The sequence below is a fragment of the Bos mutus genome, chromosome 2 (genome assembly GCF_027580195.1).
Source record: "Bos mutus isolate GX-2022 chromosome 2, NWIPB_WYAK_1.1, whole genome shotgun sequence".
NCBI classification, from domain to species: domain Eukaryota; kingdom Metazoa; phylum Chordata; class Mammalia; order Artiodactyla; family Bovidae; genus Bos; species Bos mutus.
Window position 1 is genome coordinate 134,785,565 of NC_091618.1, and position 15,563 is coordinate 134,801,127.

The 15,563-nt window shown below is 39.8% G+C and overlaps 1 protein-coding gene across 1 annotated transcript in view; it reads left to right on the plus strand.

Annotated features, from left to right (window-relative positions):
* The first annotated feature begins 255 nt into the window (after positions 1 to 255).
* The window catches only part of TUBGCP5 (tubulin gamma complex component 5), a 52,422-nt gene continuing 37,114 nt past the window's right edge, over positions 256 to 15,563 (plus strand). The window contains exons 1-4 of the mRNA XM_005888581.2: positions 256 to 515; positions 2,762 to 2,815; positions 2,940 to 3,048; positions 15,380 to 15,476. Of these exons, the coding sequence (XP_005888643.2) occupies positions 370 to 515; positions 2,762 to 2,815; positions 2,940 to 3,048; positions 15,380 to 15,476 (406 nt within the window). The 5' untranslated portion in view covers positions 256 to 369. The remainder of the gene's footprint in view (positions 516 to 2,761; positions 2,816 to 2,939; positions 3,049 to 15,379; positions 15,477 to 15,563) is intronic.

Below are 15,563 nucleotides of genomic sequence, written 5' to 3' on the forward strand. Positions count from 1 at the left end.
GGATATCACCTCTAGGAGAAAGTGAATGATGGACAACTGACAAATGGTGGTACCTAAAAATTGTGCAAACCGATACACTGAAAGAGAAGTGGCTGCTCTTGAAACATCAGACGTTAGACCATCAACCAAAGTCAGTCAGAGACTATTATCAATAAACTAATAATAACTGCTTCTCCTTTGACGACATTCTTAAATTTAATCAGATGAAACTGGAGAACACTCACAACCCTGCCACCAACAAGAACCAGACCCAAGGCTCAACGTGACTGCAGCGCGAACTCTCGCGAGGGCGACGCGCAACGCGGCCGCAGCTCGAACTCGCGCGAGAGGTGGCGCGACCTCGCGAAGGACGGCGGGAGCGCGGGAGGTATGGCGTCCCTGCCGGCGTCCTGGAGTCGGCTGGAGAGACGACAAGAGCGCGACGTGCGCGAGCTCGTTCGCCTTGTGGCGGGCGTCCAGGACGAAGCGGACCCCAACTTCCAGCTCGCGTTGCACTTCGCCTGGTCCAACTTCAGGTGTGGACGCGGCGTCGCAGCCGGGGAAGGGAAGGGGTCTGGCCAGTTGTGTTGCACGACCGGTAGAGTCCCCGCGCGCTTTGCCGCTCCAGCAGCTTAATGCCTTCGTGCCTTCTGGGTGCCCGAGGCGGTGATCAGTTCAGTCGCTCAGTAGTGTTCGACTCTTTGCTACTCCGTGGACTGGCGCACGCCAGGCTTAGCGCAAACAATGGGTTGTGGGTTGCTGGGGGTCGTCCTCCGATCTTTCTCATAGTGAAGAGTTCTGACGATCCGGTTCCCTGCTCCGCCCACTGCGCTTAGCGCGGGCCCCTGCCCATCAAACAATTTTTTTAGTGGTTGGTTGAGTAAAATTTTAGAGCAAGATAATGGTCACACCCTATTCTCACTGACTCCCTTTCTGCTCGGACCACTCCGTATTTCTTACCCTGCTCTTTTTTTTCCAAAACGCGAAGCATAACACATTGGATAACTTATTTGTTGTTACTGTTTGTCTCCACCCCCACCGTCATGCAGAATACAAGCTCCACCAGAGTAGGGAGCTGCGTTTGTTTTGTTTATTTCTTATCCCAGCACCTAAAACAGTTCTTGGCATAGAATATTCGAGGTCTAAAATACAAGGTCCACCAGAGGTTGTATGTTTTGTTCATTTCTTATCCCAGCACCTAAAACAGTTCTTGGCATAGCGTATTCGAGGTCTAATACAACTTTTAATAGGTTTTTTATTTAATTAATTTAAAAAGATTAATTCAGATTAGGTACTTAGGTGAAATCAGAGCTATCATTTTTCCTTATGGGACATGTAAATCAGTTATGATCATTACCTGTAATGAAATTATTATTAGAAGAATGGTAGTCATTGTTAATCTTTTGCCTGTTTAACGTCGATAATAGTCTTCTTGAATGGTAAACAGTTTTTCAAAATCGGTAATCTTTTTATCAACCTTAATGATCATACATAAAGTGCCCACTTGGTTTGTAATAAGAATAGATGAGTCTAAACCGCCCCGTTTCTGAAATAAAATACTCAATTCTTAAGTGTAACATAAATATAACAATTCCTTAATAGGCGATATTCAGAGAAAAGGTCATATTAAGAGAAACTTAATCCCAAATAATTTTTCTGTTAGTATATCTAAATGACAGTAGGTAAGCAGACATCATTTTAGAGTTAGGAGGGACATTAGCAGTTACTAACTCCTTTTACACGTTGAGAAACTAAATTTATAGGTAAAATAGTATTCCATTCAGCCATTTTCTAGGTTAGAATTAGATATTTTATTTAATAGTGTAATTTATTTCTTTTACGTATAGGTTGTGTGGCTTCCACTAAAAGATGGAAAACAAGAGTTAAGTGAGCTATATTGTAATTTTGTGATGCTTTAATCCATCAGAAAAATGAACAGTTCATATTTATATTTTAAAAAATAGAGGCCACGTTCTAGGCCTTAGAAATTCACAGACAGGTGCAATACAGCTTCTATTCTTAAATAAGACAGACAAAAATTATTACATATGATGTAGATTAGAACTTCTTAACCTGAGGGTCTGAATATATTAATAGTAGAATTCAGATATTACAGATTTGGACAAGAAGAAAATTTTACTAATCTCTAGCTAAAAAGTAGCATTTCCTTCAATTATTAGTGAAAGCAACAAGAAGTAATAGCTTATGTATGACTGTGTCACCAGTAGAAATCACATATTTCACTGTCATATTGTAGTTACTGCAGGTATTTCTAATAAATCTTATTTACTGTTATGTAGTTATGAACCCACTTCTAGATCTTGTTATTTAATGTTTTAACAAAGAAATATGTCTCACTATATCACAGACGTCAAAAAATATTTTTAAAGTGTATTTCAGTATGCTTGGCTTCCCTTCTATTTAATTGTATCCTGAGACGGAATCCCTAGGATTCATGGGGCTTCACAATGGCATAAAAAGTTTAGGAAACCCTGCTAACAGGGATGTGCTGTGCCTGACTTACACACAGGGCATTATGGAAAGAGAGAGGAGCCAGAGGACAGAGTTGGGAAACTCAAGACAATCTGTGTCATAAAGACAGGATGCTTAAACAGTCTTAGATTGACTGGTGGTTTGCATGAATGACAGAGGCGATACAGGTGCACTCACTGGAAACACATAACTGAGTATAGGGTGTTTGGGGGGCAATGTGTTGGATTGTGAGACTAGTCTACTTAGCTTTATGACACGATTGATACAAGAATCACATTTTCTCTTTTAGATTTCATCGTTTCTTAGATGTCAATAGCCACAAAGTAGAAAAGACAATAGAAGGGTAAGTCAGTTTATATGTATATATATGTGTGCATGTTCAGATATCTACGTATTTTCTTACAGACCTTTTTATTAATATAGCTTTATAGTTATTAGTTGATTTTTTTTTTTTGTTAACCTTCTAGGATTTACGAAAAATTCATCATTCATTCCGATCTAAGCAAAGCTGCTAGTTGGAAGAGATTAACTGAAGAATTTCTAAATGCATCGCTTCCAAACATAAAGGAATTCAAAGTATGCTATATTGTGAAATCTCTGCTGTATTTTACTATTTCTAATCTGATTATTGTCAGCCTGTATCTATTAACATTTAGACATTCATTCTGTTTTACTATTGTCCACCGACTGGAATCACCATCTCCTGGAAATTGACATAAAATCCACTGTGTCTCAGGCTTGTGATTAAAGAAGTATATTCTTGTTTAATCATGTTGGCCCCAACCTACTGTGGAAATTGAGATCAGAGATTGAAAGAAATAATAGCACTTCTAGCTTTCTGAAAACTTTTCAATGACTTCTCAGCACTTTGCAGTATAATTATTGGTATATTGCTCACTAGATGCCAGGTGCTGTTCTAAGCTCTTTTATATTCAGTCATGTGTCCCTAAAACCACCCCTTAGGCTCAATGATTCACTAGAATAATTCACAGAACTCCAAAAAGAAAACTGCTATCCTTATTGTATGGCTTATTGTAGTGAAAGAATACAGATTTAAAATGAGCAAAGGGGAAAGGTATGGGGCAAAGTCCAGGAGAAACCAGGTACAAGCTTCCAGATGTCCCTTCCCAGTGAAGTTACGTAGGGATGCACTTAATTTTCTCAATGACAAAATGTTGCAAACCAGGGAAACTCCCCTGAGTCTTGGTGTTCAGGGTTTTCTTGGGGGTCAGTCATATGAATATGCTTAGCTACTCAATCTCCAGCACCCCCAGAGGTCAAACCAAGGACTTCAGGCCTGCAAAATTATTCGCCATAAGTCACATAGTTAGCATAAACTGTCTGGTCAGACTGATACAGTGTGGCCTAAAGACTGCCATACAGATACACTGTACTAACAGGGTATTCCAAGGGCTAGGAGAACATCTCAGGAGCCAGTCAAGGGCCAGTCCTGATGATCTTTGAGATGTGCAGGGTTTGGACAACCCAGTCCTCCCAAATTAACTCTTTGTGCCTACATATATTAAGTCAGTCTTCATAGTCCTTGTGGAATAGTCTGTTACTGATAGGCTTTCCCTTTCTTTACCCTGAGTTGGTGACCTAAGAAAGAGCTTTAGGTAATTTTTAAAACTGTCCATCAATTTTAGGAAGGGCTATAAAGGTATTTCTGGAAGAGAGAGAACTGCAGTGCTGTGAATCCATGCCCTAAGGATGCCCTGTATTCCTGCAAGGACCATTTTGAAAAAGGAGACAAATCTTTTTTTATGTCTCTTCTTGATTCACTTTGTGTAGCTTTCTGGGTGGACTGTAGAGCTTAATAATTTAGGCACTTCTTGTTGTTGTTCAGTCACTAAGTCGTGTCTCACTCTTTGCAACCCCATGGACTGCAGCATGCCAGGCTTCCCTGTCCTTCATCTCCTGGAGCTTGCTCAAATTCATGTCCATTGAGTCAGTAATGCTATCCAACCATCTTGTTCTCTGTCATCCCCTTCTCCTCATGCCTTCAGTCTTTCCCAGCATCAGGGTCTTTCCCAGTGAGTTGGCTGTTCACATCAGGTGGCCAAAGTATTGGAACTTCAACTTCAGCGTAAGTCCTTCCAATGAATATTCAGAATTGATTTCCTTTAGGATTGACTGGTTTGATCTCCTTACAGTCCAAGGGACTCTCAAGAGTCTTCTCCAATACCACAGTTCAAAAGCATCAATTCTTTGGTGCTCAGCCTTCTTTATGGTCCAGTTGTTACAAGTGTGTGACTACTGGAAAAACCATATCTTTGACTGTATGGATCTTTGTTGGCAAAGTAATGTCTCTGCTTTTTAATACGCTGTCTAGTTTGGTCATAGCTTTTCTTCCAAGGAGCAAGCATCTTTTAATTTCATGGCTGCAGTTACCGTCCACAGTGATTTTGGAGCCCAAGAAAAGAAAATCTGTCATTGTTTCCACTTTTTTCCCTTCTGTTTGCCATAAAGTGTTGGGGCCAGATGCCATGATCTTAGTGTTTTTTGAATTTTGCATTTCAAGCTAGCTTTTTTTCACTCTGCTCTTTCACCCTCATTAAAAGGCTCTTTAGTTCCTCTTCACTTTCTGTCATTAGAATGGTATCATCTGTATATCTGAGGTGTTGATATTTCTCCTGAAAGTCTTGATTCCAGCTTGTGATTCATCTAGCCCAGCATTTCCCATGATGTACTCTGCATTTATTTATTTATTTTTTTTGTACTCTGCATTTAAATTAAATAAACTAATTGAAGCATATAGCCTAGGCACTTTGTCAAAAACAAATTGTATGTGTAAGGATTTACAAGTGCTCAATCGTTTGATTAATCTGTATGCCTATCCTTACACAAATACCTTACTGTCTTTGTTACTGTAGCTTTTAAGCTTTGGAATTGGGTGATAAAAGTCCTTCCAATTTTTTTCTTTTTCAAAACTGTTTTGTCTATTTTAGAGCCTTTGAATTTCCATACACATTGTAGGGTCAACTAAATTTCTGCAAAAGCCAGGTGGATTTTGGCAGGGATTGCATTGAATCTATAGATCAATTTGGAAAGTATTGTCATTTGTTAGGTTGAATTGTGTCCCCCAGAAAGATGTGTTCAAGTCTTAGCCCCTGATTTCTTACTATAGGGTCTTTGACAATGTCAGCAAGTTGAAATGAAGTCAAACTGGATTAATTCAGTGATTGATATCCTCATAAGAAAATAGAGAATTTAACACGGAGATGCACATAGTGTTATACTATGCAGTGAAAGAGGCAGAGATTGGAACAATGTGGCTGCAAGTCAAGGAAAGCCAAAGATTGCTAGCAACCATGAGAAGCTAGGAAGAGTCAAGGAAGAAGTCTTCCCTTGAGCCTTCATAGGGAGCGTGGACTGCCAGCACCTTGACTAAGACTTCTAGCCTCCAGAACTGAGAGAGAGTAAATCTCTTTTGTTTTAAGCCACATGATTTGTAATATTGAAGCCTTAGGAAGCTAATACACAATCTTACCAATATTATATCTGTTAATCTGTGAATATGGACTCTTCATTTACTTAGATCATTTAAAATGTTTTTCATCAGTTTTATTTTTTCATGTACAAATCTTGCATTTCTTTTATATGTATTTCTAAATATTTCATTCTATTTGGTGCTATTATGAGTGGAACTTTTCTTCTTAAATTCACTTGCAGTTTGCTTATTATATACCTAGCCTTGCTAAACTCATTTATTCTAGTAATTTTTTTCTGAATTCCTTAGTATTTTCTACACATAGGATTGTATCATCTCTAAATAAAGACAGTTTGACTTCTTCCATTCCAGTGGGAGATTTTTTTTTGTTTTTTGTCTTATTGCAGTTGGTCCAATACAATGCTGGACAGAAGACAAAGTCCACATATTTGCCTTGTTTCTAATTTTAAAGGAAAAGCTTTAGTTTCAGGATTTTCACAGGTGTGCTTTATCAGAAAGAGGATATTCCTTTTTATTCTTAATATTCCTTTTTATTCTTAAGGTTTTTTTAATTGTGAATTGTCAAATCTTTTTCTATGTCTTTGAGATATTCCTATGTTTTTTGCCTTGAATTCTGTTCATATGCCTTAGTAAGCTCAGACTACCATAACAGAATTACCACACACTGATCTTTCAGTGACTTAAAAACAGAAATTTATTTCCTTATACTTTTGGAGACTGGAAATTAAGAGCAAGGTGCTGGCCAGTTTGGGGTTGCTGGTGAAGACTGTTCCCAGCTTGTCAGTGGCTGCCTTCTCTCTGTGTCCTCATGTGAAGAGAAGGAGCTCTCTGGTCTTATCCCACTGGACCAGTGGCCCACCCTCAGGAGCTGATTACCTCCCAAAGGCCCCTTCTCCAAGTACCATTGCATTAGGAGTTAGAGTTTCAGCATATAAATTGAAGGGGATATTGAAGAAGTTTGAAGTGAAGTCGCTCAGTCACATCCGACTCTTTGAGACCCCATGAACTGTAGCCTGTCAGGCTCTTCTGTCCATGGGATTTTCCAGGCAAGAATACTGGAGTAGGTTGCCATTTCCTTCTCTAGGGGATCTTCCCAACCCAGGGATTGAACCTGGGTCTCCTGCATTGCAGGCAGACTCCTTGCTAGCTGAGCCACAAGGGAAGTCATGGGGGATATATTCAGTCTTTAATATATAACATATTACATTCAATGAGTTTTGGATGTTAATCTGACTTATTTATGTGTGAATTGAGAAATACATTGCTACTTACTCTCTTTTCAAGACTGTCCTGGCTTGTGCTTTGTGTGATCTTTGCCCATGAACTCAGGCTCCGTTGGCCAAAAATGTGTGGTTGTCTTGGGCTCACTCTAGTCTCTGCTGTGCCTGTCATAGCCTCTAGTCAGCCCAAGACATGTGGAGAGATGAGCAAGCCCCCTTTTATTGTCTTGCATTCAGGAAGCTCCCTGATAACCCTCAGCTATTCTGCTGGCCCACTGCTTGCCCAACTGCAGGCCTGCAACCACTGGTTCCCCCACTCACTTGCCAGTGCTACCACTACTAAGACAGTGACAACAAAGCTGCGAGTTTTCACTTGCTGTCCAGCCCTGGACTACCACTTGATAGAGCTGGTGGGAGAGAGGAGACAGCTTTAGGCATATATGTATCAAACTCATTCTGTTCTTGCCTGAGGTTATTTTCACAAATAAACACTCTACATTTGTATGCCTATGCTTAACAAGAGCACTGAAATGGTTGTCTCTGGTAATTTGGTCCAGACTTAACATTACTTTTTTGGGGAGAGGATTGAAGGCAACTTTCCTCCAGGGTTCCCTGGTGGCTCAGACAGTAAAGAGTCTGCCTTCAGTGTAGGAGACCCAGGTTCAATCCCTGGTTTGGGAAGATCTCCTGGAGAAGGAAATGGCAACCCACTCCAGCATTCTTGCCTGGGAAATCCCATGGCTGGGGGAGCCTGGCAGACCACAGTCCATGGTGTCGCAAAGAGTCGGACACAACTGAACGACTTCATTTTTCCTCCATCATGCCAGAAGTGAATCTCAAACCACACTTTATTTAGATTTATAAATAGGTATACATATAGTTTCTTTAGGCGTTACTCAGTAAATGACACTTTACCATCCTCTAGGCGACTTAGCAGCAGCAGCAGCAGCAGGCTTGAAAAAATGTGTGGCAACGGAGAACTTGAGATTGTTATTCTAGAGGAAACAAAGACTTTGGCACATCTGGGGAAAAAACCCACTGAAACTAAGAAATTGGGCTCTTTGTCGCTTTGCATTTCAAAGGATGTGAAAGTGGAAGTTATTTCTGGTTTTGAGATTCAGAACCACTTCAGCTATAATAAACGTGCAGCACATGGGACTGCTGCTTTTCAATGTATATGTAATGTATTTCCTGACTTCCCATAGAGTAGCAGGGATGGTGCAGGTTTTCATAAGACAGACTGTGAAGGGACACGTGACTAATACAGAGATGGAGCTCCAACTCTGTACTTTCATCTCTTTGTGAAGAGGTAGCATTGTTGTTCAGAGAAGGCAATGGCACCCCACTCCAGTACTCTTGCCTGGAAAATCCCATGGGCGGAGGAGCCTGGTAGACTTCAGTCCGTGGGGTCGCACAGAGTCGGACACGACTGAAGCGACTTAGCAGCAGCAACATTGTTGTTGTTCAGTTGCTTAGTTGTATTTCACATCTGTATGTGACTACTGGAAAAACTAAGCTTAGAATATACAAACCTTTGTGAGCAAAGTGATGTCTCTGCTTTTTAATAACGCTGTCTAGGTTTGTCATAGCTTTCCTTCCAAGGAGTAAACGTCTTTTAATTTCATGGCTGCAGTCAACATCCACAGTGATTGTGGAGCCCAAGAGTGTAAAAGCTGAAACTGCTTCTATTTTTCCCCCATCTGTTTGCCATGAAGTGATGATACCAGATGCCGTGATCTTAGTTTTCTGAATGTTGAACTTTAAGCCAACTTTTTCACTCTGCTCTTTCACTTTCATCAAGAGGCTTTTTAGTTCCTCTTCACTTTCTGCCATAAGGGTGGTGTCATCTGCATATCTGAGGTTATTGATATTTCTTCCGGCAATCTTGATTCCAGCTTGTGTTTCTTCCAGCCCAGCGTTTCTCATGATGTACTCTGCATATAAGTTAAATAAGCAGGATGACAAAATACAGCCTTGACGTACTCCTTTTCCTATTTTGAACCAGTCTGTTGTTCCGTGTCCAGTTCTAACTGTTGCTTCCTGACCTGCATACAGATTTCTCAAGAGGCAGGTCAGGTGGTCTGGTATTCCCATCTCTTTCAAAATTTTCCACAGTTTATTGTGATCCACACAGTCAAAGGCTTTGGCATAGTCAATAAAGCAGAAATAGATGCTTTTCTGGAATTCTCTTGCTTTTTCCATGATCCAGTGGATGTTGGCAATTTGATCTCTGGTTCCTCTGCCTTCTCTAAAACCAGCTTCAACATCAAGAAGTCCATGGTTCACGTATTGCTGAAGCCTGGCCTGGAGAATTTTGAGCATTACTTTACTAGCGTGTGAGATGAGTGCAATTGTGCGGTAGTTTGAGCATTCTTTGGCATTGCCTTTCTTTGGGATTGGAATGAAAACTGCCCTTTTCCAGTCCTGTGGCCACTGCTGAGTTTTCCAAATTTGTTGGTATACTGAGTGCAGCACTTTCACAGCATCACCTTTCAGGATTTGGAATCGCTCAGCCGGAATTCCATCACCTCCAATAGTTTTGTTCGTAGTGATGCTTTCTAAGGCCCACTTGACTTCACATTCCAGGATGTCTGGCTCTAGGTCAGTGATCACACCATTGTGATTATCTGGGTCATGAAGATCTTTTTTGTACAGTTCTGTTTATTCTTGCCACCTCTTCTTAATATCTTCTGCTTCTGTTAGGTCCATACCATTTCTGTCCTTTATCGAGCCCATCTTTGCATGAAATGTTCCCTTGTTATCTCTAATTTTCTTGAAGAGATCTCTAGTCTTTCCCATTCTGTTGTTTTCCTCTATTTCTTTGCATTGATCGCTGAGGAAGTCTTTCTTATCTCTTCTTGCTGTTCTTTGGAACTCTGCATTCAGATGCTTATATCTTTCCTTTTCTCCTTTGCTTTTCGCTTCTCTTCTTTTCACAGCTATTTGTAAGGCCTCCGCAGACAGCCATTTTGCTTTTTTGCATTTCTTTTCCATGGAGATGGTCTTGATCCCTGTCTCCTGTACAATGTCACGAACCTCCATACATAGTTCATCAGGCATTCTATCTATCAGATCTAGGCCCTTAAATCTATTTCTCACTTCCACTGTATAATCTTAAGGGATTTGATTTAGGTCATATCTGAAAGGTCTAGTGGTTTTCCCTACTTTCTTCACTTTAAGTCTGAATTTGCTAATAAGGAGTTCATGGTCTGAGCCACAGTCAGCTCCTGGTCATTGGTTCTTTAGTAGCATATTATTTAGTCTACCATGGTTTTGTTTTTGTTTTTTTGCAATTTTTTTTTTTTTTTTTAGTTGATTTCTAGTCTCATGGCACTGTGGTTAGAAAAGATGCCTAAACTGATTTTTAGTCTTCTTAAATTTACTGAGTCTTATTTTGTGGCTTAGTATGTAATCTTTCTTAGAGAATGTGTATTCTGCTTTTTTTGAATGAAATGCTCTACTTATATCTGTTAAGTCCATCTGACCTAATGTATCACTTAAGACCAGTGTTTCCTAATTTATTTCTGTCTAGATGATCTGTCCATTAAGTATGGAAAGAGATCCCCTACTATTATTGTGTTACTGTCATTTTTTTCTATGTTTGTTATTTGATTTCTGTACTTAGGTCTTCCTAAGTTGGGTTCTTATGTATTTACAGATGTTGTATCTTCTTGGATTAATCCTTTGATGTAGTGTCCTTTGTCGCCTTTTGCAATCTTTGTTTTAAGGTCTCTTTGGTCTTAGTTAAGTTTTACTACCGCAGCTTTAATTTCCATTTGTATGGAAATCGTCTATTTCCTCACTTTCCATCTTTAGATCTGAAATGAGACTCTTATGAGCAACATCTATATGGGTATTGTTTTTGTATCCATTTAGCCACCCTTTGTCATTAGATTGGAGCCTTTGTAGTCTATTTATATTTAAAGTAGTTATTGAGGGAATTCCCTGTTGGTCCAGTGGTTTTACTTTCACTGCCAGGAGCATGGGTTCAGTCCCTGGTCAGAGAACTAAGATCTGGCAAGCTGCATAACACAGCCACAAATAAATGAGTGATAGGTGTGTTCTCATTGCCATTTTGGTAATTGTTTTGGGATTTTTTTTTTTTTTGGTTGTCATTCATTTCTTCTTTTGTTCTCTTTTCTTGTGATTTGATGACTATCTTTAGTGTTAATATTTGGATTTCTTTCTGTGTGTGTGTGTGTGTGTGTATTATAGGGTTTTGGTGTGTGATAACCATGAGATTTTTATATAGCAGGCTTTATATATTCCTGATTATTTTAAGTTGCTGATCACTGAAAGTTGGCACACATTTCACAACCCTGTGTTATCCCCCAACATTTAATGTTTTTGACATTTTAATATTTTATATATCTTTTTGTTTTGTGTATCCCTTAATTACTTATTGTGGATATGGATCATTGATCAGAGGAGCCTGAAGAGCTACATTCTATGGGATCACAAAGATTTGGACACAACTAAACGACTAATACTAATTACTTATTGTAGATATAGACCATTTTATTATTTTTATCTTTTAACCTTCCTACTAGCTATATAAGTGGTTGATCTATTACCTTTAATGTATATTCATCTTTACCAGTGAGACTTTTCCTTTTGTAATTTTCTATGTCTGCTGCTAAGTCACTTCAGTCGTGTCCGACTCTGTGCGACCCCATAGACGGCAGCCCACCAGGCTCCCCCATCCCTGGGATTCTCCAGCCAAGAACACTGGAGTGGGTTGCCATTTCCTTCTCCAATGCATGAAAGTGAAAAGTGAAAGTGAAGTCGCTCAGTTGTGTCCGACTCTTAGCAACCCCATGGACTGCAGCCTACCAGGCTCCTCCATCCATGGGTTTTTCCACGCAAGAGTACTGGAGTGGGGTGCCATTGCCTTCTCTGTTTCTATCTCTAGTGGTGACCTTTTCCATTTAAAGAAGTCCCTTTAACAATTCTTGAAAAGCTGGTTTGGTGTTGCTGAACACTTTAAGCTTTTGCTTATTTGTAAAACTTTTGATCTCTCCTTTAAATCTGAATGTAGCCTTGCTGGGTAGAGTATTCTTAGTTGTAGATTTTTTTTTTTTTTATTCTGTCACTTTAAATGTATCATGCTACTCCATTCTGGGCTGGAAAGTTTCCACAGAAAAGCCAGTTGATAGCCTTAAGGGAATTTGTTCATAAGTAACATTGCTTTTCCTTTACTGACTTTAAGATTGTCTCTTTAGCTTTAATTTTTTGTATTTTAATTACAGTGTATCTTGGGGTGGATCTCTTTGGGTTGATCTTGTTTAGAACACTGTGTTTCTGAGCTCGATGTCTGTTTCCTTTCTCATGTTAAAGAATTTTTCAGCTATTATCCCTTCAAATAAGTTTTCTGCCCATTTCTCCTCCTTCTTCAGGGACCTCCCCCTATAATATGAATGTTAGTATTCTTGACATTGTCCCAGAACGCTCTTAAACTATCCTTGTTTTAATTTTTTGTTGTTGTTGTTCAGTTTACATGATTTCCAGTACTCCATCTTAAATTTCATTGATCCATTCATTCCTCTATATCATCTCATCTACTGTGAATTACTTCTAGTGTATTTTTAATTTCAATTGTTGTATTCGTCACCTGTGTTTGGTTTTCCTTTGTGTTTTCTAACTTTGTCATGCTTCTCATTCTGTTCATTCTTTCTTCTCCCGAGTTTGGGAAACTCTACCAGGTAGATTGCTTATCTTTTTTGCTTCTTTTTTTTTTTGGCATCTTATCTTGTTCCATCATTTGGAACATTTTTTCTGTCATCTCATTATTCCTAATCCTCTGTTTTTATTTCTGTTCCTTAGGTAGAATGCTCATGTTTCCCAGTCTTGGAGAAGTGGCCTTATGTAAGAGATGTCTCTGGGCCCCTGGCAGAGCACTGCCCTCTGGTCACCAGAGCTGTTTGCTCTATGAGTATCCCCTCTGTGAGCTACATGGACCCTTGTGTTGTGGGCTAACTGTTGTAGGCACAATAGTACATAGGGCTGATCCTCAGCATGGTTGGCTGCACGAGCTGGCCTCATCTAGGTCTGCCAGCTTCTGGTGGGCAGTGCTGGCACCTGGCACAGCTGGCTTCAGGACCCAGGAAGTCCCTGTGCTGGTCCACTAGTGGGTGAGGCTGGGTCCTGAACACACTGGTAGTTGGGCCTTGGTCTCCACATGGCTGGCAGCTTGCCTGGGGGTTCTTGGATTGTTGCTGATTGGCTGTTGGGCGGGTAAGCCCCCTGTGCTAATAGGCTAGAGAAATACTCCAAGATGGCTGCCACCAGCATCTGTGTCCTCAGGGTCCTCTCCAAGATCAGCAGGTGGGTTTGACCGAGGCTCCTTTCAAATTGCTGCTTATGCCCTGGGTCCTAGAACATGTGACATTTGTGTGTTCACCCTTTAAGAGTGAAGTCTATTTCCCATAGCCTTCTGAGTCACTTGAATATAAGCTTTACTGGCATTCAAAGCCAAAAGTTCTAGAGGCTCATCTTCCCAGTGCAGAGCTCCAAGGCTACAGAGCCAGATGTGTAGTTCAGACCCCTCCTTGGGGAGAACTCCCATTTGTGGGAGGATAATTTTTACTGGGTGCATGGATCTTGACTATGCCATGTCCCCACCTCTCTTACCCATCTCATTGTGATTCCTTCTTTGTTTCTTTAGTTGTAGAAGATCTTTTCTGCTACCCTGCTGGGGCATTCTCACCAGTTGTTGTTGTTTAGTTGCTAAGTCATGTCTGACTCTTCTGCAACCGCATGGACTGTGGCCCACCAGGCTCTTCTGTCCATGGAATCTCCCAGGCAAAAATACTGGAGTGGGTTGCCATTTTCTTCTCCAGGGGATCATCCTGACCCAGGGATTGAACCTGCATCTCTGGTGTTGGTAGACAGATTCTTTACCACTAAGCCATCATTCTCACTATTAGTTGCTCTGTAAATAGTTGCAATTTTGATATGCCTATAGGAGATGAGCTTCCCAATCCACCATCTTAGACAGTCTCCTATATCATCTAAACGTTAACTTCCAGAGTCCTAACTTCGCAGCAGTCTTTTTTCCTTAATACCATCAGTATGTTATTACTAATACATGAAACTGTAGTTTCAGGTGTACAGAGTTCTTTCAGAATAAGCAATCTGACGTAAGTGATTACCACAAAATAATAGATTTATATATTGGGAGTTATTTTCTTCAAGAATTTACATTTTAGACCACTTTTCTCTATGGAATTAAAGTTTCTTTTTTTTTTTTTTTTTTTTTTTTGGTTAAAGGAAGTCAAGGTATTTCCAAGCAGAGGAATTATCTAAAAAGAGGCAGCTCTTGCAGTCTTACTAGCCATACATTGCCTTATACCTAGGGAAGTTTACCAAGTGTCTTCTGTGTCCCTGGCGTCACTGGGTTGTAGGAATACAGAATAAGCAATACATGATCATCACTACCCAAGTAGTTATTGAATAGCTATTTAGTTATAATTATGATAAACCCTATGAAGATGTACATGAAGTACCACACATTATATAATAGGGAGAGGTCACCTGAAACTTCCCTTCCATTCCTTGAATTTAATTCTCTCCTCTCTCCTTTCCATGCATAGTTTATAGTGCATAGTTTCCATGCATAGTTTGCTTATTTGGAGTGTTTTTAACTTTGACACCTTTTTAAATGTGATTTTTATAAATACAATTTAAATTTTGAAAAAGTATAGAAGTTGAAGAATAGTAAAAGGAACATCTGTGTACTTTTTTTGTTCAGGTTCACCAGTTGGTATCCTTTGATCCAGGACATTCCTCACCATTTTTTTTCTGACCTTGACATTATTGAAGAGAGCAGGCTGATTATTTGGTAGCTTGTCCTTCAGTTTACGTTTGTCTGACAGTTCCTCATTATTATTCAGGTAGTGCATTATTGCACAGGTTCCTCTATCTGTACATGTTTGAACTATAAAAGCAAGTTTAGAGATGTTAGGTATGATTGTTTTCTTGAAGCACACAAAAACATTGAGGACGTAACTGTCATGAGGTAATCTGTTCTGTTTTTGAGGGAGGGGCCTGCACCAAATTGGTATACAGGATCTTAGTTCTTCACCCAGGGATCCAGCCCGTTCCTCCAGCAGTGGAAGTTCAAGTCTTAACTACTGGACGTCCAGGGAGTCCCAGGGTGAAGTTGTATTTACTCAAACCGGTTTAGAAAGCTCTTACCAACCTCAGTGATTCATATTTCTCATTTCTTGTTTTAAAGACAGATGTACATTATTCCATACTATCACTTCTTCTGTGTCTGTCTGATTCTCCTTTGAACAGCAATTATGTGGAAACACCAAGAGATAAAGAAATGGGTATGTTACCAAATAAGAGAGAAATTGTTTTATGATATAATTACTAGACATTGAGAGTTTATAAAAAGCTGTAAATAAATGTATGAA